This window comes from Aplidium turbinatum, chromosome 7, assembly GCF_918807975.1.
Source record: "Aplidium turbinatum chromosome 7, kaAplTurb1.1, whole genome shotgun sequence".
NCBI classification, from domain to species: domain Eukaryota; kingdom Metazoa; phylum Chordata; class Ascidiacea; order Aplousobranchia; family Polyclinidae; genus Aplidium; species Aplidium turbinatum.
In genome coordinates, this window is record NC_137478.1 from 15,121,414 (window position 1) to 15,144,355 (window position 22,942).

At 40.0% G+C, this 22,942-nt stretch overlaps 1 protein-coding gene across 1 annotated transcript in view; it reads left to right on the forward strand.

The window, feature by feature from the left end:
• Window positions 1–22,942, forward strand: part of LOC145773775 (gamma-aminobutyric acid receptor subunit alpha-6-like) — a 197,991-nt gene that overhangs the window by 161,825 nt on the left and 13,224 nt on the right. Inside the window, exons 11-12 of the mRNA XM_082584905.1 lie at window positions 9,634–9,773; window positions 10,869–10,993. Coding sequence (XP_082441031.1) covers window positions 9,634–9,773; window positions 10,869–10,993 — 265 coding nt within the window. The remainder of the gene's footprint in view (window positions 1–9,633; window positions 9,774–10,868; window positions 10,994–22,942) is intronic.

Sequence of the window (22,942 nt, forward strand, 5' to 3'; positions counted from 1 at the left end):
CGGAAAGGCCCGACGCCAGTACGGAGACGGTTGAGGCGCACCCATGCCTGTCTTGGTAGTGTTAGACCGATGGGGCGTGTGTCGGCGTCGGGGATGAACGAATAGAGTCTGGTGGCGGTTGACTTCCATTCAGAACTCCATTTATGGTCCGCCCAAGCAGCTGCAGAGATGTCCTGTACATCAGCTTCGTTGATAAGAAGTTGAGCGGCTGGCACGAATGGGTGTCTTGATTTCAGTCGACGGGGGTGCTCGTTTGGGAGGGCAGAGATTTTTTATGGTGGAGAAGGTGGTTAGGTTCCAGTGCCCGTCGACCGAGGGACAGAGTGGCTTCTTCGCGACGAAGCTCAGTGGGTTGGATGCCAGCCAGAATGGGAAGACTGTCCAATGGTGTGGGACGCAGGCATCCGGTCACTGTGCGCAGGGTGCTGTTTATGGCAGTGTCGATGTTATGGCAGTAAGCACTGCGGCACCAAACAGGTGCACAGTACTCTGCTAAAGAGTAGACAAGGGCTAAGGCTGCTATACGCAAAGTTTCAGCCCTCGCTCCCCAGCTAGAGCCTGCCAGGCGCTTGAGTAGAGCAGCGCGGATGTGAGTTTCTTGCGCAGTGACACCAAATGGTGGCGGTATGTGAGCGATCTGTCCAGTGTCACCACAAGATATCTTGGTTGGGGGCAGAAGGACAGAGATTTTCCGACAGAGGCAGGGGCAGAAGGACAGAGAAAATGAACTAAACTTAAAGGATGAAAGTTAAATACGTGAGAGTATTGGACTGCATTGCAGAATATGACACAAACGAGTAAGAATGCGAAACCGCAGTCGGGACATACGTGGCCCTACTCAAAGCGAAGTTAATACGTAGTAGGGACTTCGGGAATGACGAATACAAGATAGACGAGATAGAGACAAATAAAATTAGCTTAGGGGCTGAGTATATAACTATGACAGTTGCTCAGTTGACTGAAATTGAATACTAGAGGGCAACTGTAAAATCAATCAGAAGATGAAACAAATTACAAGTAGTTTTAAGAAACATGAGGTAAGCTACACAATTATTATGTAAACTATAGACAGGTGAGCGTCCATTACTGTCCAATGTCTATGTCCTGCCTCCAAAGAGATAGGCCTTGACACCCACAGGCCCGGATTTAGGGGGGCAGAGGGTGCACTTACCCCGTGCCCCCCGACTTTTGGTGGACCCCCCTACGTGAAAAGAATGTGATTTTGTGTTTTTCTATTTTTCTTTCAGCCTTTGAAGTTTCTGCAAATTGCTGTGTAGTGCTGGATTAAAGCTACTGTACACGTAGAGGTGGTTTTTGCACGGGGGCCCCCCGATCTAAAAGTGCCCCGGGCTCCCCATCAGCTAAATCCAGCCCTGGACACCCATTGCAGCAAACCAGAATATTAAAAAAAATATATAACCTAGTGGCGCGCTCGCGGTTGTGCGAAACAAGGATGACGTCTGAGAGCGGTCTTTGAAAATATTCTATTAGTTCAAGCATGTGGATTGTGGAGTTTGGTGGGACGACACAACGATAGCAGTGCTGATAAGCAGTTCAGTTGGAAGTCCAGTGACAGATGAGTGCTGGATGACAGTGCAGCTCTGGTGCACATCGGAGTGGCGCGAGTAGCGGCACTGATGTGTTTGACGTTGAAATGTGCTTCTGACGGATTGAAACGTCATGGTGTGCTTCTGAGGCAGAGAAGGCTTAAAGGAGGGACAATGCAGCTGCAGTGCATGCCGAAGGTTGCGTCGCAGGGAGTAGTGGCAAACATGGGGTTGACCACGTTGGAGTTTGCGTCAGCGGTTGTGTTTAGCCATATTGAAGTCGCCTCGGTGGAGGCATCTCGAGGTTGAGGAATCTCGTGCTGAGTCATGTGATGATGGATTGTGCGAGTCGTGGAGAACAAGGGGTGTCATGTTGTGTTCTCATCAGTGAGACTATCGTGTGTAACATCGTGCTGGTGCTGTGTTGTAGTCCCTGAACTCTCACATTCAGTCTCGCAGCAACCATGTTGATGGGCGCGTCTGAAACGAAGTTCGAACAAAGTAGAGTCTGCTAGAAAGTAGCACATACTGACTAGGCTAAGAACACATTACCAAAATAGCGATAAATACTAGCATAAAAAGTTGTTACAATTACGTAGCTTGACATGGTCATGGCGGAAGATGATGTGTAAGAAACTGTACGAGAACCTATAAGAGTCGTTAGTTCTGTCTACAAGTGATGATGCAATGTCAGTGAAAAAAAAACAATGTCGTTGAGACAAGGCGTAGCTGAAGGTAGACACTAGTAACGGTAAGATGACGCTAGGCATAACCAAGACCGACTTTAAAGTTAATTCTACAAAGATGTGACGTGAGCACAGTGAGACATCATGACATGGTTTTAAACATTGCTGTTGTGATGCATAAAGACGATTCAAACCTTAATAATGTAGGGTGGTAGAATATGTGTGATGAAAAAGTTTGTGGGGTGACACTAGAAAGTCATGATGGATATTATGACGTGCATGTGGGAGCATTGCTGTATTTATGCCATCAATTCTAGCGGAAGTAGCTTGCTTAGTGAAAACGTAAGATAATGGCGGAAAGTATAATAATATAAGGAATAATGGATAGGCTTATAATGAATATACTTCATAGTTACATGCAGCTAAAAAATTCTATGTGCTGTGGTTTCTATAGCAACTACTGAAATAAGCTACGCTACTAGATGAAAAGTGATTACAATAACTCAAAGCAAGGTAGAAAAAGCACATGTTAACATTACCAGCCGCCATTGAAATGCGGTGAGATCTTGGTTCAAAGTCTTGAGTTTGTTGTAACAAAGCCGTGAAGTTCAGCAATTTCGGGGCACCACTGTAACAGAGTGTGCGTGGTATTTCGGGGCACCATTGTAACAGGGTGAGTGGTGGAATGGACGTAGTTGAGGTAATTTTTAACAAACTCTGTTAACACGACGCAGGGGAAGGAAGTCGATGGACGTCTTCTGCTAAATAACTAACTAAATTGCGTCAACGTGTGTTGAAGCTCAATGAGGATTTCTAACTGACTGAGGATTATGGAATGCGAGTAGCCTTGCTGAGTACATTGGAATAATGATTGAGATCAAAAATCCACTTTGTATTGCTGCCACATGTTGAAGTAAGCAGAGCGAGAAGTGACGCAGCCTCCGTCAGAAATACAATTGAACGAAAAGAAAAGTTTAGGGTACGCGAATCAATTTATGTCAGTTCAAGCAATTGTGACGTCAGAATGGCTATGAGTGAGATTTGCTAAGCCGTGGCCAGTGATGCCAAATTCACAATGTAAATGAACTAAACTTGAAGGTTAAAAATTAAATACGTGAGGGGACTGGACTGCATTGTAGAATATGACACAAAAGTGTATAGGAATGCGAAACCACAGTCTGTACAGTGTACAAATCCATGAAAACTGCTATTCTAAATGTTACTGGGAGTCGGCTATGCATGGTACAGAGGACAATATTTTTTTTGCATGTAATCTAGTTCAACTTTTGGTAAAGCGGGTAGGTTACAAGTATTACATTTAAGAGCAGTGGTTTTCAATTTTCTTTTTTTCTGGTACAACGCACTTCAAAAAACTTACTAAACTAGCGACGCACTAATGATAAATTGTGACGACATAGGTTTACATTGAATAAGTTATGCTATAAGGTATGTGTGAACACTGGGGGTATAAAAAAGGCGAAGTTTTCATTCCTCGTGTTACCATGAGTAGAAGTTTTTCATGTTTTGAAAAAAATACCAGTAATAAGGTTTAACAAGTAAAAAAGCCACCCTTTGTATTGAAAATGTTTTCACGTATATTCTGTCATTGCAAGCTAATAAAAATGCAAATAATCAAATAGGCTACAATAAATTCCAAAGAACAACATATCTTGGATAGATATTACAAACTCCATCTTCATGTGTGAAAAGCAAAAAGAGAGAGTTGTGTTGATACCAGTAAAACAATTATGAAATAAGCCAAATTTACAATTCAACAAGATAAATCAATCGTTAAAAATGTAACAGTTAAAAATGTAATTAACAAGTAGGCTACGAAAGACTGTTCAATATATTAGATTCTTGAGGCCGCCGCAGATCACGTTGTTAAATCCAGGCGCAGCAGCCAATGGATTGTGTGATCATCGAGCGTTGTGAGGTCCACATATCTGTCCTAGGGTCGATATACAGGACAGGAATAGATAATATGGTGTGCAGTCTGAGAATCTGAGCCACATGCACAAAATGGTGAATCGGCGAGGCCCCATTGGAACACGTTACTGTTGAAATGGCCCACCCCAGTCCGCAGGCGATTGGGCTTCACCTAATTGGATTTACAGATGGCTGCAGCATGTAGGGAAAACGGGCGTCGAGATTTCAAGCTCTGGGGCTTTCGGGAGTCCAAGTTTAGGACAATCTGGTTGAGGAGGTGGTCATCCCTTGACATGGCTTGTAGCACCAGACTGCCTACGTGGTTTTCCCTACGAAGTCTACCTGGGGCGATGTCTGATAGTAGGCCTACCAGCAGAAAGTCAGTGGGAGTTGGAAGCAGGCAACCAGTGATTATTCTCATGGTGGTGTTGAGGGCAGTGTCAATTTGCAAGTGTGTACGCTGCGGCACCAACTGGGCGAAGCATATTCGGAGGTGCTATAAACAAGTGCAAGAGTACTTGTACGGAATGTGGATGTACTAGCACCCCAGGATGTTTCGGCTACGCACCTCAGCAAGTTGTTGCATGCTGATAGCTTGGCATTGGTGTCTGTAGGTTAATTGTCGGTCGAGCTTCACTCCTAAGTAGGTGGGACACGGGTTGTGTGGGAGTGGGTTTCCGTTGAGAGACGCTGACAATTGGCGTGTAGATTCCATGTTGCAAAAGTGAAAACGTGTGACGGTGGTCTTTGCCAGGCTCAGTTTCAGCATCTACAGGTAGTTTCAGCAGCAGGTAGTCTGCGATTTGGGCCATGTCATCTATAAGTGCTTCCTCTACCACATGTCGGTACTTGTCAGAATGGAGTAGTGCCAGATCATCACTGCTTAGACGTACTGGCGTGACGTAGTCTTTGGCATGTCACTGATGTAGATGTTAAATAATAATAGGAGTGATAAGCATTATCCTTGCGGAACACAATATCTTAAGCGGCTGGGCCGGCTGCACTGACCATCACTCGTCTTTAGCAAAAAGGTCCAATGTACCAGAATGTTTGCTAGAAATCGCATTACCTTTTTGTCTGGGATCATGCGGAGGAGCTTTGCGGTTAGCCCTTGGTGCCACACAGTGTCATAGGCAGCAGTGAGGTCCACCAAGATTACTCATGCTTTGTTGCCCTTCTCGAAACTTTCCTCAATATCCACGGTCAGCTTGACTGCTTGATGAGTCGTGGGGCGTCCGTGCCGAAATCCAGCTTGTTCTTTCGGCAGCTGGGTATCAACAACTAGTTCGAGTCTAGTTATCAGGAGCCGTTCCAGGATTTTGTATGGGATGCAGGGTAGTGATATTGGGCGATAGCTCATGGGATCGTCAGCTGACTTGTTTGGTTTAGGCAGTGCCACTACAGTGGCTTTTCGCTAGATTTTAGTTATGGATTGGAGGGTCAGGCAAGCAGAATTGAAGCTTTTCAACCATGCCAGACATTTGGGGCCACAGTGCCTTAAGAATTCTGGAGGGATGTTATCGAGCCCTTGTGCTTTCCCGCTTTTAACTTGTTTGATGACAGATGCAAGTTCTCTGGTGCTGAAGGGGGCTGACAAATCGCCATCTGCGCTTGGGGCGTTCCAGAGCCTGCCGCATTTCTGCTTCACTTCAAGGGCGTGCTTCTTATTTGCCATTGGATAAGAGCTGTTGTGCTTAATGTACTATGGCATTCGCAGTCACAGGGCATCGTTTAAGATTGGAGGTGTGGCCTGTAAGGCGATTGAAAGTTTTCCATGCAGCTATGCTTGAGTGGGTGAAGTCAATGCTTTGTACTGTATCTTCCCAACGCTGTTTACGTTTTACGTTGAGGTGTTCCAACAGAACAGTGGCAGTCATGGATGTCTCTTCACTGGTTTTTGAGACCAAGAACGCATCATAGCGTTTGTTGCATTTGTAACAGAAGTGATGAGAGCAGATGTCATTGTGACAGAAGTGGTTAAGCTAACATTCTGTATACATAGATCAAGCACTACAGTTGCTTCTCAAAATGTCTTCTGTATTGATAACGCAGCATTTGTGTCGATGTTCCCAGATATCCAGGACAAAAGCACAAGACGCCAAGTTGTGTCAATTTGAAAAGGAAGAAAAAGGACGAATCTAGCCACGCTAGTCTGTTTTATACGCGAAAGTATTCATCCGCCTGAGTGCTGCCAGGCCCAATGCTAATGAATTAATAAAACTTGAAACAGTTAAATTATGAGAACGCTGGATTGCCGAATATTGGCTAGTGACGAATATAAGACAGCAGTCGGTACACATTTTTCGTCCCAGGAAGGTATGAATTGACGACAGAATCCACGTGGGATGAACTTCTTTTCTGCCATGAGCAAGGTTTTATCGATGGCTTTGTAAGACTTCTCCAACCCGCTACAAGTTGGTTCTGGCCGGTGCCGGATTTTCTTTTCAACCAAGAATGTGAACTTGGTCCAGTTTGCCTTGCGAAAATTCCACCTCTTTACAGGTTTGCTTGGGACTGGGTTGAATGGGTTTTCAGGGGCGATGAGCGATGGTCTATGTTGGGACTTAGGAAAAGGGCTAAGGATGGTACGGTTTGGTAAAGGTCCTTTTACGTTGGCAAAGGCCAGATCCAGATTGGTTGTTGTTTTCCATCTTCCTGACAAAAAACTGTCTGGTTCTTTTGGGTTGAACATTAACTGGATACCAGTGACAGCTGCCAATGATTCAAGCGCTATGCCGTCTGCATTTGAGTGGCGGTAGCCCCAGGTTGTGCTGTGGGAATTGAAGTCTCCAGCATACATGCATGGTGGAGCAAAGGCGGGAATGGAGTTAGCTTGCAAACGTGTATTTGGTGGTTTCGACAAGTTGATCACAGCTGTGCCTTCGAGTTCAGTGGCAGTCCATTCAACTTTACGGTCAGGGTTGAATGAAGCAATCGGTATCCACTTAGCGGAGTTGTTCACATACAGGTATGTGGCTATTCCATGAATGTTGCCATTGGTGCATGCTGCCAGGGTGTCCACTGCTTTTTGATTTCAATGCTTGGGTGGTGTGGGTTTCTTGCAGGAGCAATGCTGTCACAATGCTGAGGGTCTATCCTTTTACAACCCCGGGTTCCCTGTGAGTTGCAGTCTCTGGTTGTTGCCATTTGCTTCGTAAATTTGAATTACCAGGACTCACCACGAGGAGGTTGGAAAAATAAGTCCCTTACGAGCAGTAGCCTAAGGGATTATAGAATAGTGTTAAGGATAGTAAAACATTACCAAGGTGTGTTAATGAACTGTGTCGACTTCATGTGAAAAATCATGATGGTTCATTTCGCTTTACTTTGTACTTTGTAACAAATTGCTGGTAAGAGCTTCTAGTTAATTCAAAGCATTTAAATGCCTGTTGTTAAGATAAAATAGATGAAAAAAGAAAAAGGTTGTGCCAAGAAGATAAAGAGTTCTATTCACTGTAAATATCAAAAGGAAAATAGACCAAATTACTCCACAAAATATATAAAATGAAATTACCCAGGAAAGCTGAAATTATTAAAAGAGAAAGTATTAATCACAGAAAAGTTTGTTGATGACAGCAGCAAAGCTAAATCAGACACTGAAGAAAATGTGAGAGAAGAACAGTGTTTCAGAAGTTGTATAAAATTTGGAAGCCACCACCTTTCCAAACTGAGTTTGCAGTGCGTTTAACGAGCATTGCAAAGTTAACTACAAGAAAATTCCACAAGGTGTGCAAAACCTTGTGAGAAAGTGGTATTTCTATACCCACCCCATCTCAAAGTAGTATTTATACAGCTTTAATGAAAAAAGAACAATTAAAAACGAAATTTATAGAAGGCTCAAAAACATGAATACTGGTGTTTGCACTTTCATGAGACGAGCAAACATGCAGAAAAAAATGATCATGTGGTAGGTTTAAAGAAAGAAAATAATGAACTAAAAAACCTTTGAAAATTAAGCACTAAAAATCTGTTATTATTACCATATTTTAGATACATTGTTGAAACATGATTTACATAATCATTTTGGTGCAACAGCATTATCACTAAATTTCAAATATCCATTTATTCTAAGACGAAAAGATGAGTGTAAACCAGGGCTACTCAACTGGCAGACCGCGGTCCGAATCCGGACCTTCTGGGTATTGATGGTGGACCTTGAGCTTTAGGAAGAATAACCTCATTGCCACGTTTCAAGGCTTCTTTAAACAGATTTCTAGTAGGAGGAAGCAATTTATACTTTGATTATCCTAGTTGCTTGGGGGCTTCGACTCCTATAGACTCCCCAATTGTCACTCCCAGATAGTTTAACTTTCGTGGTTGCGTGTGAAATAACTTTTTCACCGGACCGCTAAAAATATTTAACTTGTCAAACTGGACCTTTGTTAAAATTAGTTGAGTAACCCTGATGTAAAGACCTCAAAATATCACTTAACAACACTGCAAAATCACTAGAGAAAGCAGAATGCAATCGTTGGCGAGATGGCATTGCTTTTCTTGATCATATTATACTAGGCACTACAAGATTATCAAGCTTTCCAAAAGTAAATTTTTACACTTCTTGCTCTCAGTATTTTTTTTTTTTTACAGTAATACAATTTGAAAATTCTGAGCGATTTTTACTTTGTTTGCTTTCAGTTTGATACCAGCATATGGGACAGTGACATAGCTAGAAAAAGTTTTTAGGGGCAAGCAAAAACAACTGTAGGGGGAAAATATATTTCAATACTTGAAATATAGAGTGTGTTTAAAGTTATAGCTGCTGAATGCAGCCATAGATTTATGAAACGCCATTTAACATGTAATGCAATGTCATTAAAGCGTCGTTTTAATTGTTTTAAAAACATATCTTTTGGGAGAACAAGCTACAATTTTATATGGGCGATTGCTCCCTCAACTGTGAGTGCTACTGGGCGGCTGACTAACGTTTGCATTTTTACATCAAGTATAGATCAATAACGTGCTACCTTAATTTAAAACAATGAAGTTCGTTAGTCATATACAATGTCAAGTTGTGTTGAACTCAGTGTGTAGTTGTTTTATATTTTTTTTTTTCATCGGCTTGAAGCTTCTGTCTTGACTGCGGTTTGTTGATTTTGTGGATGTACTTTTAAAATAGTCTAGTGGTACATGGTTTATGTGTTGAAAGGAGTGATTGCTGTAAAATTTGTCGAATCAGTTGAATTACGACACCTAATCTATTAATAAACTGATTCAACAAACTTTACAATAATCACGCTCGAAGACACATAAACTCAACAGATCTAAATGAAGACAGCCGCTTCAAGTCGAAGAAAACAAATTTATAAAATAACAACACACAGAATCATCGCCATTCACAATTCGTCATTGTACATTAGGGAAATGTGTTTCAAAAGCTAGTGCAAACCGCTACTACCACAGCGAACCTGCAGCATGAGACTAAAGCAGGTCGTTTGTACCTACATTTGTGAAAAGTTGCTTAACTTGTCTAGAGTTGTGGAAATGAGCGTTGATGGAACATCATTCATGGTCAATCTGAGTGACTTGATCAGAATAGCTTCTGGTCTTCCTCGAGAACAAACCCATGGTTTCAAACATTTGTTTCGTCAAATTTTCGGAATCTTGCTACCTCGTAAGTAAAATTTAATTAAAAACATGTTTTATTACAAATTAGCACTCATTTAAACCACATTCAGAGGTCTTTTGAAAGGTGAACATGTGCACTAACATCCGTCTACGCAGTCGATCGCTTAATCTCGATGGTGACCAATTGCGAAATCTTTTCAGGTTTCTCTCGACGGTGGCGGAGTTGTAATAAGCGAGTGGTTTCAATGCAATATTTAATCTATTTTGATTGGTTAGCAAGTCGAAACAAAAGTAAACATCACTAAAACTCTACAAACACATTAATAACGTAACTATTTGAAAGTATGGTAGGCAGTATTTTCCCAAAATTATAAAGTATTTAGGTAAAAGGTTCTAAATAAAATACCTACAATACAAAATAAAAATACCTGTTTATGTACTTTTTCATAATAAAATCTTGTTTTATCTTGACGCAAAGTTTATTTTCCGTGAGTTTATTTTCAAAAAATTGCTGTAAATCGTTTCGGTTCAGTTGGAACCACTTTTCAATTTTATTTTGAAAAGCCTGAATTACTGAAGTGTGCTTTACAGCTCACGACTAGTTTTAATTCTAATTTACCTTTATTATCACTTATTTCCTTGCCTGAATTGCTTATTTATCTCTTGCTTTCCAGATAATCGCGTCAGATTTGATTGCTGTTCTATTTATTTTATTGTAAAACTACTGAATTTTCGTCTACGAGAATTACCAAAGGGGTCGATTGATTCTTAGCTTTATTATTCAACGTTTGGATATAATATGAATGTTTAGAAATAAGTTGGAATTTTTTTAGAGTCAGTACTAAAATCTCAAAAAGTTAATTGGACCAAATGGTGGTTCCAGGATTAAGCTTTGTGGCATTAAATCTATCAATGCTTTACTATAGCCTATTCTGTAATTTGTCAAACTGCAATATTTTACACTAGCATGCTTCATTGCTTCTTGAGTTACAGGCTACTTGAAGTTCGAATGCAAGTTTAATTTTGGAGTATTTTCTATCTGAAAATAACACAATAGTTTTGAAGATTTCAAAAATGTGTAATATCTGTGAGTGTTTCGTGTTTTGCATACTCTGAATTTACAAAACGCTTTCCTAACCAGAAAACGATCTTGATCGTAAGGATCAAGCAATCAAAAACGAAAAAATTAGTCCTGCTGAAAAACAACTAGCTCAGTACCTACTTTCATCAGCAAAAGAAGAAATTAATGCTGTTGCAAATTCACAAGTAAGTGCTAAAAAATTTTTCTATCCTATTTGTTTAGTTGTTAAGAATTCATAAAATGTTTGTAACAGCAGCCTTTTATTTGAACTACAAAGTGGCAAAATGGGAGTTAAAAGTTTGAAAGATAAGGATGCTAGTTGAACTCGGCTTCAATAATAATAGGTCGAAAAATACCATTCTCCTATAGGCTACCCAGTGTGTAAAAAAGTAGGTCTACTGTAGGTATCTGATAAAGAAAAGGCAACACGCTCGGATTTTTTTCTCTTTCAAAAGCTAGTTTATTTATTATCTCATGATTGTTAAAACCCATTATAATAGAGAGACAAAGATTAAAATATTAGAAGTTAAAAGGGACAAAGAAACTCTACTCTAAATTCTTGAGAAAAAGGGCAAACAAACTAATCTTTAAAAGAAACTTTGAAATTTGGATAATCACACTACCAAAGTTTCCTTAGATATAGCGAGAGTTTAGTGAACTCCTTGAATACTTGAATACATGCCACTGTCAGCAAAATCATGTGTTTTATCAAATTAATTTTAAAGATTAAACTACAGTTTCCTCTAACTACGTAAAAAATTGTTTCGAAATGTCACCTCTTTAGAAACCAGTAAGATGAATGTACTTTATTATCTTCGTTATCATCCAACAGTAACTTTTTACTTCATTGTGTGCCTAATTTCAGTAGGCTACAGGTAAGTGCTATTAATATCCAGCATCTTCCCAATTTTACCATCGTTTATTGCTGCAGGAGACCTTTTGTTTGTTTGTCTGTTTGTTTGTTTGTCATATCTTTATCCTGCATTGCGGGAAAGCGGACTTGAGCGCTATGCATCGGTGTACGCCTTCCGACGTACACCTGACCCACGCTGCAGCCGACGGCAATGTCTGTTTCCGGTTGTCTACTCTACTTATGACTTAAATTTGGTACTACCCATTACTCGAAATCGATCACTGGGTAGAGGCAATTATCGTAAAGTTTCTTGCCCAGAGAAACAACAGCAAGTGCGGGTGGCTGGAGTCCAACATGCTGGAGTCGAAAATACTGCACCAACTAAAATTGAGTGGGCCTCTAGCTAAGTGGTAAGCCCCGGGATGAGAAATTTTTGGGACCATTAAAACGGTCGTATGTCGGACATGCATTCCAGACAAGAGTCTGCAGACAGAATTCGAGTTTACAATTTCTTTAATTTTGGAAAAAGAAAACAATTTTGAAAGGCATGAGAAAAAATTAAGACAGAAACTTAAAATGAAAAAAAGATACATAGACATTTCAAACTTATTCATCAAAATAGAGGTCGGAAAAGAAGATGTCTTGGTCCACCACAAACATAACAAGCCATGCGATACAACCGGACTCAGTAAATTTATTTAAACACGCAAAATTCAATTAAAAAGTAAATTAAATATTTTCCACACTACAATTAGGAGTAAGAAAACTATTCAATCGCAATAAAAGAACAAATTTTATGACAGTTTGAGGCTAAATTTGTATATCCGCAAGCTACAAACGGCAGGCCTATCTATGAACAACACATGCTCAACATCAGCCACACGAAATAACAAATCAAAAGGTAAAAAAAATTAAAAAGAAAAAATCAGTTGTGAAAAAAATAGGAAATTTTCTTCACATTTCAAGAAAAAAAAGAAGAAGGTTTCAGTGGCAACCAGTGTTGGGCGCGATAACTCATTTTTCAGTTAAGCGATAACGATAATCGATAAACGAAAAATGCCTAAAGCGATAACGATAAACGATAAATCAAAAAAAAGTTCGTCGTCGTCGTCGTCGTGTGAGCGTCTGGGGCCGAGGGTCTATCCTTTTACCACCCCAGACTCACGATGTTTCCGGACTACACTGGAAGGCTACTAGAGAGCAGCCAGTCTTTAGTTTGATCATCCATGACGTGCAGACTGCAGACCTTCCACTCCGTTAGGTGGCTTGAAGATGGAGCAGTCATTGATGATGTGATCTGCGGTCTGTTCCTCGGCACCACATTCACAGGAGGAGGAAGAGGCCATTCCCCATTGGTGCATGGTTGAGCGGAAAAGCCCGACGCCAGTACGGAGACGGTTGAGGCGCACCCATGCCTGTCTTGTTAGTGTTAGACCGATGGGGCGTTTGTCGGCGTCGGGGATGAACGAATAGAATCTGGTGGCGGTTGACTTCCATTCAGAACTCCATTTATGGTCCGCCCAAGCAGCCGCAGAGATGGCTTGTACATCAGCTTCGTTGATAAGAAGTTGAGCGGCTGGCACGAATGGGTGTCTTGATTTCAGTCGACGGGGGTGCTCGTTTGGGAGAGCAGAGATCTTGTGGTGGAGAAGGTGGTTAGGCTCCAGTGCCCGTCGACCGAGGGACAGAGTGGCTTCTTCGCGACGAAGCTCAGCAGGTTGGATGCCAGCGAGAATGGGGAAATTGTCCAATGGTGTGGACGCAGGCATCCGGTCACTGTGCGCAGGGCGCTGTTTATGGCAGTGTCGATGTTATGGCAGTGAGCACTGCGGCACCAAACAGGTGCACAGTACTCTGCTGAAGAGTAGACAAAGGCTAAGGCTGCTATACGCAAAGTTTCAGCCCTCGCTCCCCAGCTAGAGCCTGCCAGGCACTTGAGTAGCGCAGCGCGGATGTGAGTTTCTTGCGCAGTGACATCAAATGGTGGCGGTATGTGAGCGATCTGTCCAGTGTCACCCCAAGATATCTTGGTTGGGGGCAGAAGGACAGAGATTTTCCGTTGTTCAGAATGTGTAGCTCACGATCAGCTTCCCGATTATGGAGGTGGAAAGCTGCTACCACAGTTTTGGTTTCGCTAAGTTTCAGTCGCCAGTTCTGGAAATAGGCTGAGAGAGTTTTCATGTCCCGCTCAAGGTGTCTTTTAGATTTTCCCACGACTTTGCGGAGTGGAGAATTGCCAGGTCGTCCGCATAAGCATATTTTGCGGAGACCGTAGTAGGCAGGTCGTGGGTGTAGATGTTGAAAAGAAGTGGAGCCAGGACCGATCTCTTTGGGACGCCGTTTTTCAGGCGTCTCAGTCTGCTTCGTCGTGAGCTACCAGTGGTGAGGGTGAAGCTTCGGTTCCTGACAAGTTCCATAATCGTATGAACCATATGTCGGTCAGAAAGCAGGCGAAGCAGCTTGCAAGTAAGGCCGCGATACCATACGGTGTCATAGGAAGCTGTAACATCTAGAAAGACAGCGCCGGCCTTCTTTTTTGCCTCAAAGCAATCCCCGATATCTTGGGTTGAGAGACAGCGGCAGTGGGTATCGAATCTTCAACCTCTTGATCCAGCATCAAACCACTGAGGTAACCGCCGTACTTATAATTATACCGTCAGATACCAGTTGGGTGCTTTTATCAATTGAGTTACACTGCTGCTTACGTGCAGTAGGAAAAATAATTAAATCAAATGAAAATACCATAAAAAATTCCAAACTTTGTATTTTGCTTTCTGCTTAAAGGGCTGTTTACATCAAAGTCAGCAATAATTGAAAAAATTCCAAAAAACGCAAAATCAAACGAAATTTATATCGGAACAACAATATTGAATTTTTCAATGTTAAAATTAGCCATTTAATGCTAAAAACTCTCTGATAAACTCCTTGAGCTTACAATCCTCGGATTCCACTGAGTGAGTTTGCAGCACTTCCCCAGTTCTCTGTCTAAATTTTAAATGATTTTTCATTCAAATTCACTACGCTATTATTTGTTACGTTTTTGTCTCTGTGGCCTCTCCTTATAAACCGATTTCTTATTATGTTGATTAGTTATTTGTTGAATCTGATTTGCAAAATTACCATTCAGCATTCATAATATGGGTGCCCCACGAAAACTTATGGCGTTTATTATGTGATCGGCTTTTTTATGAATTGTTCATTAGGTTAAGATTTTGGGGCTCTCTCAATTTGGGCAGGTGCTCACCCCTCCCTGCTTTTCGCTCTGGCGAGAGCACTGAACTATAGGCCTACTGTATTGTTCTTGCATCTTTTCTCGACGGTCATACATAGCCTATCTACTTTATACTTACTGTATGGATAATTTTCTTTACCTTTAAACAGGAACAACTTTTAACTTGCTACGCCCCTAATCTAAGCCTAGGTTATGCAATAAAATACCACTCTCCAGAGTCTTGATCTTGAAAAGTGCGGTAAAATGCAAGATGCTGCAATCAGAGTTCTCTTTCTGCTGGAATGCTTACTTGAAAGCGGCCTCGTATTTATAGGCGTAGCCAAGATTCCGAAATTGAGCCCTTTGTTAAAAATGTAATAAAATTTGTAGAAATTTATTACGTTTTCCAAGATATCTGGCTAATAACACCTCCAAGGATTTGTTTTAGACACACAGAAAGACACCAATAAATTTTGCAAATCGTAAATCGCGTAAAATTTACGCGATTTACGTTTCTTTGAACTAATTTGTGGAAGCAATTTCAGAATGGCTTACTCTGTTGGGTTTTTGGGTAGTTATTGAGTTTTTGTGTACGGTAACTGAATTTTTGGTGTTCTCTAATTTTAGCCGCAGTTTTGCCCGTTCGTGTGTAAGAGCTACCTTTAATAAGTTAATAGCTGTTTATCTGCTAATAAATTTCATACAAATATTACCCTAAAAGTGTTTCTAGAAAGCGCTGTAATCCATTATTTGAGTGTAATTTTTCAAAAAATTTCTGGGGGAACATACCCCCGGACCTCCTAGAATACACGTGCCTTAGGCACGCTCTAACCTCCCATCAGCTTTATCGCTTCCCTTGCTCAACCCACCAGGATACGTCACTGCACATCAAGTGGCGATGGCTTAAATCAAACATTTTGTTGTTCTCTTCAATTCATCAAATGTTTGCTCCCCCCCCATTTTTTTCTGGCTACGCCACTGCTCGTCAAACCACTTGCCAATTTCTTTCGCTTTGCTTCAAAGGAAGCTGTTCCGCCTGTGCGCTTACATTTTAATTGTAAAATTTACTTGCGATTGCCGATTGCAGCAAAACAACAAGAGAATTGTTGCATGCATTTCATTGCGTTGCAATTTGCAACTCTAAAAATTATTGTGTTGTCAGGGCCGTCGCTGCAGGGGGGAGTGCCCCCCTCCCCTGACAACTACACTGAAAAAGAACTGGTTTCAATTTTAGTGTCATTAACTAGGTAGCTAGTAAAAATATTACTTTTCATGGTCCTTCCACTTGTGTGTTGATCCGAAATAAAATTTTATCGGCGATTGTCGGCGATAATCAAATATTGCCTTTGGCGATAACGATAAACGATAACTGAAAAAATAATTGAGCGATAACGATAAGCGATAAAAATTTATCACCGATAATTATCGCTGGTAAATTATCGCCGATAATTATCGCTGGTAAATTATCGCCGATAATGCCCATCACTGGTGACAACACAGCATCAACAAACGATTAACACACAGAACTTACGAATTAGGCCTAATGCGGAATTATAGATAACGAATTATAATAACGAACCCTAATAAAGCCCGTCTTTTTGGTGTTGTTGCAAATTGATCATGAAATGAAAAAAGCAGGTACCAAAATGAAAAAAGCAGGTACCAATCTTCACAATGTGTGTTTTATTGTGTTTTAGCATCTAAAGCACTTCTTTAGAATAATTTTAATAACATGTTGACCACAGTTTTATAATTATAGTTGATTTGCTAATTACTTCTGAGTGGGCCTTAAAAGGACACCATTGCCTTAATAAGGCCAGCTTTCTAAACTCAATTTTTTGAACCATAAATTGCGGAAAAAAACAATACACCACATCAAAACAGTGAAAAATCCCAAAAACAATTTAGTTGCCATAGTTTATTACAAAAAGAAATGTTAGACTTCACGTAGTGAGTTCAAGTAAGTTCTTTTCCAATCAATCGTAAGTTCGTGCAAACAAGGTTTTTTTTTAATCACAAGTTCAAATAAATTTCTTTAAATAAATTATTTTTCAACAATAAAACATTTCCATATCACAATCAGGGCATACAAATTCATCATCATCTTTTGTTAAACTAACACAGTCTTCATGGTTGCCTACCATATTTTGAAATTTTTACGTTACCTCATGTCGGAGACTGCATTTTCTAAACATACTGGGCAACACCAATCTCCTATACTTGGACGTCTTTGCATATTTACTATTTTCCCCTTTCGTATTGCCTTTTCTCTCCCTTTTCCATACGTGTCAAACAGAGACTTCGATACAGTTGTTGCTCGATAATTTTAATCTCCTTTTTCTTTGCCCACGCTTCTTGCTAGAGGTATTTGCTGACGGTGTAGCCATAATGCTTTGACATGGTGTTGATATGGGGAACTGTGTTGAGATCTCATGACTTGTTGATGTTTGAGGAGAGATCCCATGACTTGCTTATATTTGTGGAGACATCTCATGACTTGTTGATATTTGTGGAGACATCTCATGACTTGTTACCGATTGTGGAGACATCCCATAACTTGTTGATATTTGTGGAGACAACTCATGACTTGTTGACGGTTGTGGAGACATCCCACAACTTGTTGGTGGCTGTGAAAACATGTCATAACTCGGTCATGGCAGCTGAGATTGGTCACCGACTGTATGGTCAATAATGTTGGTGACATCACTTGGAGCAAAGATATGGTCAGCAGTAGCCTGGTTATCAAATGGAAAAATTCCAAATCCTAATAAAAGCAAAACCCAATTTTCGCAAAACAGGAAACAGATAAGTTATTTTGTGTCCTAACTACATGGCGGTGGTGTTTTGTGCTGAGGTTGTGCTTGTTTTCTGACAGTAAGGGAGTATCAACTGCACTATCTTTCTCCTAACAGCCCTAACAAGCCCACAATTGAATGCCAAGGGTACCTGCCCCAATAAGGCCAATGGCTGATTTTGATGGCCTTGTTAGGGCAACTCTTCACAATCGGTTAAACGTAAACTACCTAAATACACTATCCGAGAAAGGTTGAAATTTTAGACCCTTTAGCATATCCTGAAACTCTAACAAAGGTAGAAAACAAACACCACTTACGAAAACACGCCGATAGATTAAGTACTGAACAAAATTTTACTCCTGCAAGATAGCTATCAGAAATTTACAACTAACTCTGCTGGCATGTGGTTTCTTTTAGGAAACCAAATTACTTTTCTGTTCATTCACATGATTATCGCAGCCAATTAGATTATAACAGCTGTTCCTTGCTTGCTTTGGTTTTCCGGATATGAAAGGGTGGGCCTTATTTAGGCACGGGCCTTATTTGGACAGAGTACATGTACCTCAGATCCTCATTTTTTACAGACTATTTTGTGACTCACGGATACAACACAGAGAGAAACCCAACAATTGAATTCAACCATTGTAGATCTAGACTGAACAAAATTATAAACAGTAACATAGTAGCCTAGGCTATTAAATTCACATAGGTGAGTCCCATGCTTGATCCAAGCATCGGGGAATCAGGACTAGGTTCTGATTACACTACTAAGCCATCGGCACTAAATTCACATAACCTATCAGTAAAGGTCGCAGTAGAATATTAAGCTTACGGTGAGCTGTGATGATTAAGCTACATAGGCCGACGACAGATGAATAGCTGCGCAGACTTTTAACACAGTAACGCACTTATTCTGATCCAACTAAAAAACAGCAGCACCGTCATCAGCTCAAATTGTTTGTTTTTTTTTCATATCTTTATCCTGCATTGCGGGAAAGCGGACTTGAGCGCTATGCATCGGTGTACGCCTTCCGACGTAGCCTACACGTGACCCACGCTGCAGCCGACTGCAATGTCTGTTTCCGGTTGTCTACTCTACTTATGACTTAAATTTGGTATTACCCATTACTCGAAATCGATCACTGGGTAGAGGCAATTATCGTAAAGTTTCTTGCCCAGAGAAACAACAGCAAGTGCGGGTGGCTGGAGTCGAACATGCAGGCTCTCGACTGCGAGCCCAACGCGCTAACCACCCGGCCACTGCTGCCGACCGACTATCAGTCGCTAACTAGTTGCTGTAAAAACGCTAAACTGATCTTTGCATGCACTGCATCAAACTCAAACAAAGAAACGTAGCAACGAACTCAGATGTGATTATGACGTAACCATCACACCTTGGGGTAACACAGCACGAGTTGCCACTAATTCAACACATAAAAAAGAGGGCGGACAAATACGATGTAACAGTCACTGTAGTCTATTGCAGTCAGTGCTGTGTTAAGGGGAGGGCCAAGGGGGCCCGGCCCCCGGGCCCACCATCTCAGGGGGCCCACAAATAACAGACATTTGTGTTTCAGTGAAGTTTTTTTTGATTTTCTAAAGTTTACTGCGTGTACTTGTCCATTATAAAGATGATTTAGGTCTTATTATGCTAAAACATCTCAAATTTGGGCTCTTACTACACTGAAACATCTCTAAAAACACCATTACTATCTTAAAAGAAAGTTAAAATGCGATAACATTAGTTCCGGTAACATGATCTGCAGAAATATATTTAACATATATACAGAGATGGGCAAGATCGCCAGTATTGGTGATCTTGAAGATCAAGATCAAGATCACCAAGAATAGGTGATCTTGAAGATCAAGATCAAGATCACCAAACTAAGTGATCTTGAAGATCAAGATCAAGATCGTGATCTTGAAGATCAAGATCACTTTCAAGATCACTTTTTGTGTACTTGAAAAAAAATGAAGTTTTTGGTCAATGATGTTGCAAAAAATAGTTACTATACTGTATATAAGCAACCCGGGTAAAGGTATAGTTGGTATTGCTAACTTTTACTTTTAACTACTCGATCGCTGGCCTAAGAATTGTAATGAGTTAGTGACTGTTGCTATTAGGCCTATCAATTGTTGACGTAGTTTGCGTAGAATCGCAACGTCACCCCAAGGCCGAGGTTAATTACAATAGTAGCCTACTGAAAAAGCAATTAGTTTTATGCTTTTTATTTATAATAAATAAATAATAATAAAGTTTAACTGCATCATTTTTTACCAAATTTTTGTCTGGTTTATGTTGGAGTTTTTATTCGTGTTACTAAGTTGTTTTAACTTTCACTGTGTTATGTCAATGTTTATTGCACCATTTACCCATCTGGCAACCTTGATACTGTTGTCTGCTATCAAAAAAGTTCCAGAGGTTTGCGGTCAAACAAACCGCTCCATACTCAGACCGTAAACAAGTCTTGGTCTGGTTGATTTGCTGCAATAAACCACTTTACATGACCAAAGTCGGCTAGAGTCCAGATTTTTTAACACCGCCATTCTACACTTTTGAAACATCTAAAATTGGGTCAAAGAAAGCAAACATTTCTTTAAAATTCACACATGGAAATTGTGAACAAAGTTACATCATTTTTTATTATACGTCAACATAAAGTACACGGAAGTTGACTTATTTATTATCACCAACACCGAAAACGTTTTCAATTTTGAAATGGCAACACTGACCAGATTAGATGGAGATTTTAAATCGTCTTTTGTTCGACACATACCAGATTAGCAGTGGCTTAATGTTAGTAGTCGCCACTAACTACTTTGTACAGTACAAGTTTTAAAAAAATGCCTCTATCTAGGAAGTAAACTTTAATTTTAAAGTGATCTTGATCTTATTGTTCTTCAAGATCAAGATCACACAAAAAAAAGTGATCTTAGATCAAGATCAAGATCACCAAAAAAAAAGTGATCTTGAAGATCAAGATCACTTGTGATCTTCAAGATCAAGATCACGCCCATCTCTGCATATATATAACATGTGGGATGCAATTGAATATTGAATTCAAGAAAGGCCCAGTTGCCACAAAGTGTTTTTGCACAACCGTTTTAATTATTTTGGTCATTTACTTTTGTGGTGAAACTTCGATAATGATTTTATGCTTACTGGTAAGAAGCATCATACCTAATAAGTTCACTCGGTGAAGATTCTGTGAAGAAACTATTTAGAAGCTGAAGTGTAATAGATGTAGTTGGGCCCATTTCAAAATCAATGGAAATATTGATAGGGTATTTTTATGTGTTTACCGATATGTTTGAAAAATTTGGCTGTTTTTTTAGTATAATTTACAATACATTGAATGAAATTGGATAGTGAAATAGTGAAATGAAAAAAAATACTAGAGGGCCCTTTTTTAATTCACTTACCGGTGTAGCAGTCCAAGAGTTACTGCATGCCAAAAGTTACAAGAGTTGCCAAATATTTCATTTAAATTTTATTTAATTTTGTTTTAAAAAATTATTAAATTTTTAACCTCTCAAAAGGTCAGATTAATAATTATAAGTATTTTGTAATGTTAACTGAAAAGCTTGCATTAGTTTGAGAGCAATGAATTCATTACACTTAGTTGAAACAATTTTCGCTTTTCTATCGCTTGTGAAAACGCCGGGCACCGCTGGTAACTTTTGGACTGACAGTAACTTCCAGACTGCAACGCCGCAGAAGCAGTCCAAAAGTTACTGCTATTGTAAGTGGGTGTGCTTTTTCGAAATTCTTTTGGGAAAACTTGTAAATGGACTGAAACTTTACTTGGTCAGTAGATTAAACCCTCTGCAAGTATGCGAAAGATGAATCCCAAGGATAAATATTCTCACCACGAAACCATAATTCTAGACTTAAGTTTCGTGCCACGTGTTTTCGATGGGAGTCCAACGGAAATTCATTGGAATCTCAAAGTGTTCAAAACTTTCGTAAAACCTAAAGCCTTCCCCTCGTGTGAGACTGTGATAGCCTACTCACTGAAGGTTTATGGCGTTTTGACTACCGGTTGGCCTACATGTAGCCTAAGTTACTTTATATTTCTTCAAAACGGTAGTTATGAGAAACCAGACCAAAAATAGGCTCAGAGCTTCATTCACTGGAAAACTTTGGTTTTAACTTTCATGAAATACATAAAATATAGTCAAAGACTATGTTCATCAATTAGGCTACAACTCAAGACCAGCGGCTAACAAGTCAGTCTTCAAATGCAAACTTTGCACGATATATTAAGGCCTGTAGCTTATTAAATGCCACCGATTCATGTATAGCCACGATTCAAACTTTAAAATGTTTGGAGCGATGATCAATTAAATTATTTGTTTCAACAGAGCCATATAGCGTACAACGAGTCAATAAAACACTCATAACACTTGTGAAGCGTAGGTTGCATCATAGCACAATCAGGATGACAGTAAAAGACAATAGGCTAAGTGGTCATCTAGTCAATCACCTCCCCATGCAAATTTATTTGCCAACGCACGTAAGGCACGGACACAACTTCAAATGGTATAATACAAACAAATCAGGTTAAAATGATAGCCTACGTAAATTGTTAGGTTACAAATTAAAATTTCATACCAAAACATCAACAACTTCTGGTACAAAACTCATCTTTTAACTTTCATCTTATTTTCGCTTCATTCCCAATTACGTTTCTGCTGTAAATCATGTTGTTAAGATGCAATGGTGGATAAGTCTTAATTCAAGTTCAACATGTTTCCAATATTGAAATCATTTATACAAATCTGCTGCAAGCGTCAAATCTGAAAACCCTGTTTTAGTAACTTCTGGACTGGCAGTAACTTTCAGACTGCGTATACGCGGTCCAGAAGTTACGGTAACTTTCAGACTGCAGTAACTCCTGGACCGTTACACCGGTATTCAATTTCTTTTGATTGAAAGAAATCGGAAAGCACAAAAGTGAATTGAAAAAGAAATGGAGTTGGGCCCTTTGTGAATTCACATACCTATATATTCAATTTATTTTATGATTTATCATTTCATTTTTAACATTTACAATACCGTAATTATAAATATCCTTGACTAGTGATATCACGAGCAAAAAAAAACTGTCCGCTGCCGCACTGCACATGTCTTCCCGTACACTACAACGCAAAACATCTCGAAATGTCATACTGCCTCTGCAGTCTACTCCATGAAGAATAAGAGTGCACTTGTGCAAGTGCACATCAAATGCAAAGGAATCTATTAAACAAAAACAAATTTTGGAAAAAAATT